The 10000-nt window shown below is 32.7% G+C and overlaps 1 protein-coding gene and 1 long non-coding RNA gene across 9 annotated transcripts in view; one reads left to right on the top strand and one right to left on the bottom strand.

Moving 5' to 3' along the window:
• LOC125037780 overlaps nucleotides 1-4527 on the bottom strand; it is a 5127-nt gene extending 600 nt beyond the window's left edge. Inside the window, exons 1-5 of one of the 3 annotated variants that reach the window (XR_007116005.1) lie at nucleotides 4294-4527; nucleotides 4012-4189; nucleotides 3467-3526; nucleotides 2147-2616; nucleotides 1-2055 (exon numbers count right to left, since the gene is read on the bottom strand). The exon at nucleotides 1-2055 is cut by the window's left edge and continues 600 nt beyond it. This is a non-coding gene — a long non-coding RNA (uncharacterized LOC125037780). Of the gene's footprint in view, nucleotides 2617-3466; nucleotides 3527-4011; nucleotides 4190-4293 lie in introns of all 3 variants that reach the window. The other 2 variants (XR_007116004.1, XR_007116003.1) reach the window with 2 other exon arrangements.
• Nucleotides 4528-4581: 54 nt separating this feature from the next.
• The window catches only part of LOC125037778 (programmed cell death protein 6-like), a 12754-nt gene continuing 7335 nt past the window's right edge, over nucleotides 4582-10000 (top strand). Inside the window, exons 1-5 of one of the 6 annotated variants that reach the window (XM_047630984.1) lie at nucleotides 4582-4628; nucleotides 6720-6801; nucleotides 7269-7375; nucleotides 7483-7648; nucleotides 7935-8037. In XM_047630984.1, the coding sequence (XP_047486940.1) occupies nucleotides 6752-6801; nucleotides 7269-7375; nucleotides 7483-7648; nucleotides 7935-8037 (426 nt within the window). In that variant the 5' untranslated portion in view covers nucleotides 4582-4628; nucleotides 6720-6751. Of the gene's footprint in view, nucleotides 4671-4801; nucleotides 4878-5024; nucleotides 5173-5224; nucleotides 5354-6719; nucleotides 6802-7268; nucleotides 7376-7482; nucleotides 7649-7934; nucleotides 8038-10000 lie in introns of those variants that run through there. The other 5 variants (XM_047630983.1, XM_047630985.1, XM_047630986.1 and 2 more) reach the window with 5 other exon arrangements.

Raw genomic sequence — 10000 nt, 5'->3', positions numbered from 1 at the left:
TCTGTTAAATATTTTAATGTGATGGTGAATTCTCATGGTGAGGAAAATATTTATGAATTTGTCTTGTACTCCACTACAAAGATTAAAACCAAATTGAATTTTGTTTAATTCTATTGCTAAATTATATTTTAATTTATCTTTATACATATAATCATTAATTTTTGACATAAACGTTTTTTCGAAATCTGTTACTGTATCAATAATTTCAAGTTTAGGAAAAGTTAAATATTTATATTCATCAAGAGCTTTGGCATTGAAAAATATATCAGTGTTATCAGAATTATCTTTAGGAGACTGAATTATCTGCTGTCTGCAATTGTCACACTTATGGCTTTTTATTACTTTATGGCATATGTAACTAACAATATATGCAGCAGCATTTTCAATTAAATCGGGATATGGCATGGGTGACATTTCAGATGTGGAAGTAGTTGCGGCATCATTATAAGGAACAAATGAAGAAAAATATGTTGCTATATTAGTAGAATGTGATGATAAATGAAGGGTTTGCAAATGTTCTAGGCTACTCGAGATACTTGCCTCTACTTATGCAGAATCTCTGTCAATGATATAATCAAGAGAATTACTTGAAATACTGACTTCTTTTATGAATGCCTTCTCCTTCAAATTGGAAAGATTAATATGTGATAACATTGGTGTTGTATCTTCTACACAATTTCCATTGGATGACTGTTGAATTCAATGATTGGCTGTTATGTTCTTTACAGCAGAAACAAAAGATTTTGTGTCAGGGGAATCATTATTCCCACAAACATTTCTAACACAACCAAAAAAAAATTCTAAACAGTCTTGATTCAATTTCCTGGTTAAAAGATAATCTATTTTAAAATTGATTTGTATATCTTTCCACAATAATCTGTTTTGAAGATTATTATATTTCTTTAACAACCTATGAGCTCTCACCCTTAAATTTTGAATTATTTTGTTTTTGGTTTTAATCTTTTGTGAACATGGTGACTGATGTATGCTTGCATTTGCTGAAATATAGCAAAAAATGCTTAAAAAACAGGATATTTAATATAATCTATTTTTATGGCATGCATAGTGATATCTTAAAGCATAAACTAAACTATAAATGGTCATATCATTGCACAAGACATTGATTTCTTTATACAACAATTCAAATGAATACCTCAATAATTGAGCAATTACACATTTCTAAGTAGAAAAAGTATATGCATATGTATTAACCAGGTTTGGATCCAAGTATTTGTACTTTAGTATAAAAAATCAGAGTACTTATACAATTGAGATTCTAGAGATTGATGTATTTGTGCTTGTACTTTCAAATATTGTGAAATGCTGTCTATATAGTTATATGCCATATGAATGTTTACATGATTCTATTGTAATTTACATTTTTGCTAATATCACAAACATAGGCAGTCTAGTTTAAATGAATTTTTCATGTAAAATATAGTAATTTCAATCCATTATAGTCCTAAATATAATTAATTTAACCTGAACTAGGTTTGCTCCATGTAAAAAAATAAAAGATGATTTGAACTTAAATCTTTTGAACCTCATTCTATCTAGATTTTTTTCTTTTTATACAAAAGGAATTGGATTTCTGCAACTGAATATTTCTCTACTAACTGAAAACCTTTAAAAATGCACATCTACTTAAGTACTGTCTCCTTAACTTGAAGCCAAGCCAAGCCAAGCCAAGCCAAGCCTAGTGTGTGTGTGTGTGTGTGTGTGTGTGTGTGTGTGTGTGTGTGTGTGTGTGTGTGTGTGTGTGTGTGTGTGTGTGTGTGTGTGTGTGTGTGTGTGTGTGTACACTACGTGAATGTGTGTGCTTGTAGGAAATATATCAATTGCAGCCAGGTTGCTTTCATCTGCAAAGGTAATATAGTGTAAAATGTATCATTTATGATAATAGAAACAAATTTTATATATATATATATATTCATATAATCTGTGGTAAAACTCCATCCAAGACATCTGGCTCATTCAGCAAAATGACAGACTCATTTTCATTTGAAAGACTGCTTGCAGGAAGAACATCAGCAGGCATAGGCAGACTGCTTTCATCTGCAAAGGCATTTCATTATAAAAGCTAAGATTTATGCTATAAATAAATTATTAAAAAATATTAATAAAGTGATCAAGCATTAGTACATACCAGTCAAAGCAGCCTGCATAATGTATCTTATAGTACAGCTTTCCAAAGCATTCTTTTTGTTAAGAGTAGGCCTATCTATGCAATGTAAACAAAAAATATTAAATCATATGGAATAAGCACATAGTTATCTATACAAGATGGTATGGGGTATTCAATGCTACTAGAAGTAATTTCTTTTAAGAATCTATGTATAAAACTTATTATCAAAATCATGGTCCATGGAATTGTTAAACATTCTGATGCCAGCTCTATGGTCGGATGATTCTTCTATTTTACCTATAAGTAAAAGGGCAGTAAGTAAATTTATATACAAATAATAACAATATAAATACATCACACAAATTATACATATAAATACATCACACAAATTATACATATAAATTACTAACCAAACTCAAGGTCTACATTCTCAAGATTTGCCAGCAGTGTAGACAATCCTTCTACCTTTTCACAGTCAATATTGCAATGTCCTGGAAAAGGTAAGTTGTTCATCACATTTTGATAATAAATACTATTAGTAAAATTATAATTATTAAAGGTTATGGACATTCTTGTCACAACATTATTTACAGTAATAGTTGAGAGTAACTGAAGCCCCCAAATTCAATCTAACAATCAAATGAGCTATTTACTCAATGCCTTCAAACAAGATCTTTCTGAAGGAGGACCAAGTTGAAGCCAATAATCCTACCATCGCTGTATGCTCACACATTAACCACAAGCAAAACTTGTACTACAATAACATATATTCTATGATACTGAACTTAAAAGTACAAAATTTTCAGTCCTGTACGTTTTTAGGCTAAGATATATTCTGAGAAAAGACATGGATAATTTTGTATGATAATCATGAGTACAAATTGCACACAATGATATGCATCATATTTTGCAGATATCAATGGCAACATCATAAATAAATAAAATGTGTAAATAAATATAGTATTTGGCACCAATATATGGTAAGAACTAGAAAATGTTCAACTTTTTAAAATTAATGTCTCACTATTAATACCATTTCCATATTGGGTGGACACAGTGCCTGTTTTGGCTAGGAATTTAAGGCCTTTTATCAGCCCTTTCATTAAGAGGTGTTAGGGCCTATTTCTCTTAGATACCTCTTCTAAAGTTTTAAGTAATACTTGGGGATTTGGTAACAAAAGAATAGATACAAATATTTGAGACTCATTAATCACAAATAAATGTAAACACATGAATGTACTGTATTATGTTAATTCACTAACATTTATCAATTATTAATATAATGCACATCATATTCTCATTTTACTCATTATGTCACAGTATAACAATAAAATAACATACCATCTAATTTATACTCATTTGAGATTTCAGACTGGACAGGCTCTCCCACTGAACTAATTCCTGAAACCAAATAGATTATAAAATTACTGCTTTTTAAGTTTAGAAAATTGTATCTACCAACCATAAACGGTAAAAGTTACTGAAATTGCCGCACTCCACACTCATCTCAGACTAAGTCCCCAATTCCAAATTACAATCTTCGGTAATCAGGTTTTTAGGGAAACAAAGAAAGGCCATAACTAGGTATGCTGTAGGATATTCCATCCACCTCATATTTCGGGAAAGTCTCTGGAGGCTAATTTCCACTATATATATTCTGTATCTGTGACTTTATCTCTATTTTTTTCAAGATAAATTTAACACCAATGAATGTAGATATTACTCAATATTATACTCATATTTTCAATACCATAGTGCGGTCCTCTTGGTTACTTTTTGACCCCATAAACTATAATGCTCAAATATAATGATACATTAATATAACATAAATCACTAGTTAACCATACCAGTACATGAAAATAATTGTTTGATTTGATTTGTGTTACCTTCCAAGATTTTGGTCAGGCCGTGCAGTGCTTAATAACTTAGGTGGGGAGGCGCTGCAATATTGAGATGCAGAGAAATGGTGACTGCACACACGAAAGCTCCTATTAAGATGAGTGTGGCCTTTTTCGTTGAGCCTTGGAATATTTAAAGCATTTAGCCACAAAAGACACCTGAAATCTGTCATACGGGAGCTGTAGCTTGTTGTTAGAATTTCTTAATATTTAATTTTCTGCAATATATCACTTGGCAACACTTAACAACACAATAATTATGTAAATTACCTGTCTTTGTCCTTTGGAAACCTATGAAAATGATGGAGAGGATGTGAATCTTTCCGCCTTTGACAGATAGCACATGGATGTGATTTTCCACCCATCATGAACTGCGCGCTCGAGGGTTCGTCTGCCGCTGGCACTTGTTTTCCCAATGGAAACACATGACGTCATGGACGAGCGATGGTAACGCCATCTTTTAATCGGACGACGTTATGACGTCATGGACTACTTTAAGGTCCCAGTTAGTATTATTTCACCCTTTTCTTGAACTTTCCCGTCTTATTAATAGTCTTTGGCCACAGGAACCTAAGATAAGCCCATAGTTACCAAACCACTGCCAAGTATGTTATCACTGTATACCGTGTGCTTAGGGGTGTGGCACGGTTTGTCTAAGAAATTCATATTACTTGTTCTATATAATCTTCTCCATGTTATGTTTCCACTTGCGCTTTCCTGTCAACAGCAAAATACTTGTTGCTGTCTGATACGAAATGCTGTAATAAGAATGAAATATATGTGCAGTAACAGATATTCTTGTTGCGAATGTGTGAGGAGACGGAAAAGACACGTCGAGCTGCCTTTTTCGTAACGTGTGTAATAGAGATGTTTCGCAATTTTTCGTTGATATACTTTATTCTTTCCATGTTTTACTGTACAAACTGCAGTTCAGAGTGGTTATGAGTTTCTGAACCGTCTTACATACAAGAGTTATATGAGAGCTTCTTTGTATCGCTAAAATATAAAGTTTTCTCCCCTTGTGGAAGTCATGAGTCATAAATATATTCGGGTTTATGACATCATTACCCAAACGTTGACGGTGTCATGTGGTTGTGAGTTGTAAGGAAGAGGGATATAGACACCTTTCGTATAGTGGCAAGAGCACAGGTGAGATAGTTAGTAACTCGAAAGAAAAGATGAAAACATGGTTTCTATTTTGTGTGAGAAATTAATGATGTTAATGGTGTCTCCGTGGATTTAGCTACGTGAGAAAGGCAGGCCTTGCTTCCCACTTGAAAAGGAGCTCAGTGAGTCGAGAGCAGAGATTTCTTCTCAAAAGGAGAGGCAGGTGGGGATGATAGAACTCGGAGAGCAGTGAAAGGAAATCCGCAGGTGTTAGAAGCATTGATAGTGTGAGAATTAAATAAGAGGAACATGAGAACTATGTGAATTTGGTCAAATTGTTTGATAGCATGACCCAATTTTTTCCTGGTTCAGGCTATGAAGAGTATTGAGATTTATTTGGTTTTATGCATGTACTAGTAGATTAACACGGCAATTAGTCCTGTGAGTTTGGTTCTAAATAATTTCCAAGTGTTAATTAGTTTCTTAGTGTGTTTGTCTAAATATTGGGTGCATTGTGAAGGAAGGTCCAAGAATTAGGCTTAGTAAGATGACTAACTTTCCCTAAGTTCTGCTGAGCTTCTATTTTTGTTCATAAGCTGAGTATCTAGATATTATTTTTTAGATGTGTATGATGCTCCTCTTCCTTGTATTTTAAAGACAGTAATTTTTAAATTTATTTTGAAAGAAAAATTCAGATTAAGAAATAGACAATTACAATTTTCTGTTCTCATTTTTAATTTGTACTGTTGAGTGGTTGAAACTTACAGAATATTAACACAGTAAGGGATGTAGTAGGTTCATTTGTGATTATAAGTCGAGAGTGCAATAATAGTCAAACTCCTCAAGTATATTATATATATGATATCATTTCATAGACGAAAACTCTTATAGATTTTGTCAGTCTATTGCATGGGTTCCCAACCTGGCATGGCTATTCATGTCTGTAGATTTAGTCTTGTACCAACGACTTCATCATTTGTCCTCTACAAGAGCATTGTCTATTTGCCCTAGCTTAGTGTGTCCAAACTGTAAAGATTAACAGACTTTATGAATTTAGTATTAGTCTACAAAAGTTCCTTCACAATTTTGTCACTTTTTTGTGTATCTGGATTCCAGTAATGAAATTTACATATTTTCCTACTTTAAAATTGGTGCAATCTTGTTTTTTATTTAAAAATTTTCATATGTAGTTTCTCTAACCATTCATTATATTGATTACTCATTTTAGTCACTTTTTCCTAACCATTTTCATCTTTCTTGTGCGACTGTTATCTTATGTAAGTTTTAGTAAGATAAAGAAAGGGTTAAGGACCTACTTTTGTTTATTTACAATTAACCACAAAAAAGACTAGAATTGTTTACCAAATTATTATTCACTTGTGATAATTTTCCATTTGTGAGGGGTCATCAATAATTCACGTCACTGGAGACAAAGTCTCTCCAGATATGATGTGATTCTTGCTCACAGTTCAAGGAAGAGCATTTGTTGGTTTCTCACTGCTTTAGCCCAATAGAATCATGACCACCATTATTTAGGGTCTATTTTTTCTGATCAAGGATGTGGTATTAACAATCCAACTTTTTTGCAGATATTTTGTGAGAAACACACAGTAACTTCAAGATGGCTTCAGGTATGCCAGACAGGAATTTTCTCGTGACTGTCTTCCAACAGTAAGTAAAATGAACTCTGTATTAGAATATAGATTTCAATTTTTGTGTATAGGTTCCTCTTTATAATTTTTAGATTTTGGGGAATTTGATATAAAAATGTAGTACCAACCAGTAGACAATTTTATTCCCAGCCCCATTTTTTTAGAAACCTAATTGCAAATCAGTATGCTTCAAATGAATGCCATAAAATGTAATGTTTGATTGTTAAGTGAGGGATGCACACCATGTTTTGTTAGCCAACTGGTTTGATCCTCGTCTATGCAAAAACATAATGTTTTTTGTTCTGTATATTTATTTCAGTAGAATGATAAAGATCAGGCTTGATTATTTACATTTTGTAAAATCCTTTATCTCAATTTTATAGTGATATATTGATACAACTTTGGCAGTGACATTAACATTTTCTTTTCTGTTATTTTATTTATTTATTTATTTATAATTTTATATTTTATATTTTCTTCTTTTAGGGTGGACAAAGACCGCAGTGGGGCCATTGATGCAAGAGAATTACAGTCTGCTCTTTCAAATGGCAATTTCACACCATTTAATCCAGAAACAATTAAGCTTATGATTGGTCAGTATCTTTGTAGTTTTATAGTTAAGATACCAGAAATATTATTGAAACATTGTGAATAGTTTTTGTAATATGGATATATTTAATACATTTCTATGTATCTTCAGGAATGTTTGACAAAAGAGGGTCTGGAACAATCAACTTTGATGAATTTGGAGCTGTCTGGAAGTATGTAACAGATTGGCAGCAGTGCTTTAGATCATTTGATCGAGATGGTTCTGGCAACATCAGTAAAGATGAACTAAAAACTGCTATTACTACATTTGGCTACAGGTGAGTGGAAATACGTAATAATAATGTCATCTTCGCATATTAGATACGTGATTTTAGTGTAAAAAGGGAAAATCTAGGGAAAATTAAATAACAACTACGCATTTTATTTTGTGACAGCTTAAAGCTACTTGCTATTGTATCTGTTTAGGACATTTTTCTTGATACATTACCTCAAGTTGAAATAATTTGTTAAGTGTAAAAATATATTATTTGTTATTATTTCATTAGCAAAATGCATTAAAAGATCCACTGTTGTATGCTAATGTATTTTCATATGTATTTTTAGGTTTTCAGAGAAGTTCTATGATGTCCTCATGCAACGTTTTGACAGAACTGGAAGAGGTGGAGTGTACTTTGATGACTTCATTCAGTGCTGTATTGTCCTTCATGTAAGTAATTCTCTGTGATTCTGGACTTAAAGAACCGTGCTATACATTCTTACCAGAGTATCATTTGGGCATTTTTAAAGGGTAGGTGAAGCTTTTATCATTTCATTGTGTGGCATTTACTTAAGAAAAAAACAAAGTCTGGGTTTGGGATTTTTGAATATGCATATTACTGGAAACACTTAGGTTTTACCCCCACTCTTTTCTCAATTTTGATTTTATTAAAATATTCCTTACTCAAAAAATTCCTTAGTTTTCAGTTCCTTTTACAGTAGTTATTTTCTGGCTTTTGGTTGCACTTACAATTACAAAAGTCAAAACCAGAAGCAAGTCCTATACATCTGTGTGTATGTGTTTAGTTAAGAGTGTGAATGATAAACCAAGTTGTTTCTTCGTTATCATGAATGCTATATTTCTTGAACTTATTCCTTTACATTTTGGTGATTGGTCTGGTAATCAAAGAAAATTGTTGTGTGTGGTCATGTAACTGTGTTCCACTATTATCACTATTGCTATTCAATTCTTGCAGGAAAGTATTAATATCTACTTAGAGTTGTAAAAATACTACTAGGTGACTCGTGGTTTGGGTTCAGTTTGTATTCCTTTGTTTGAAAAGTATATGACTAAGGTTGGATGTGGTTATATCCACCTTCAGCCATAAATCATACTTTTTCTCACACTCGCACATTTTCACTTATATGGCCACGCATATATTTGTGATGCAGTACAACTGTATGTATGGTTATGGGTATCTGTCTGAGTTCTTCATATCTTTTTCCAGTCTGGTTAGAGTCTTTATTTATGTTAGCCAAATATGAATTTGCATCTTTAGTTTGAAAGGGAATAATTCTGAGATGAAGGGAAGGATGTACTCGGCACCTTAGAGTGAATGGAAAAGAATGTAATTTTTATTTTAGTGGTATTGCAGTTCTAGTTCTTGGGTTATTGGAATGACTTGTATGAAATATTATTATGATATTGATATCAGAATCATTGACATACATAAGGTATGGCAAGTATGGCACATTCTCTGGGCACTATTTCAGGTTGCTACAGAACACTTTCTATTATTATTATAGTCAAATGAGCTATTTTTGATTTGTGAAAATATTTATAAGAAATCTTCAGATGTCTTATCTGGTATTTTTTAAATGATTTTATTGTAAGTTATCTGAAAGATGGATGCCAGATATTTGCGTGCGTGCATAGGTGCGTGCAAGCACGTGTGTATGTGTGTAGTGCCTTCTCATAAATATAGACAGGAAAAATGTGGAAATGGTAGATATATTTTGATGAACATCCAGTAAAATAAGTTCAATATTGCATCCAAATAAAGCAATTTTTTTTGACAGTCCTTACCAGATATCCTTTTAAACATAACATATAGGTAGTACAGTGCTTGTCCAATATTACCGCCCCCTCTCAATCTCCTCCTTTCTTTTCCTCAAATGGAGGACACTCTCAGTGAGCACAGGTAACTTATGCCTATCTGGAAAGGACTGTAGGCAAATTTTGACGAGGACCAGAGAATAGAGGGATATAAAAGGAATAGTTAGGAGAGAATGAGGAGAGGCAAATTAATGACTGTATTATGTCCTGTTCTCAAACTGTTAGTATCTTCTATGCTTCAAAGATGATAGGTATTCTCTACTGAATATATCTATGAAAATAATACAGATACATGTGTATAGGTTTGCACCTGTTCAGGGTGACTGATTAGGATAGAGAAATTCTGTAGGTTTGCATTAAATATTTTTCGTCTGATGTAAAAGCAATATAGCTTAAAAGTATAATTTGAGGTTTTATTAGAGACGTAAGTCTACAGTATGGATGACCAGAGGCTTTTCAAAATTAACCCAATGCTTCCAGAGATGGCATGTACGTACATACCATGCCCACTGTGAGATTAGTGTATTAATGTACACAGAAATTGTGCTTTGTCACAAAGGGCAATTACTAGGCCTAC

This window comes from Penaeus chinensis, chromosome 24 (genome assembly GCF_019202785.1).
Source record: "Penaeus chinensis breed Huanghai No. 1 chromosome 24, ASM1920278v2, whole genome shotgun sequence".
NCBI classification, from domain to species: domain Eukaryota; kingdom Metazoa; phylum Arthropoda; class Malacostraca; order Decapoda; family Penaeidae; genus Penaeus; species Penaeus chinensis.
This window is presented reverse-complemented; position numbering and strand designations above follow the sequence as displayed.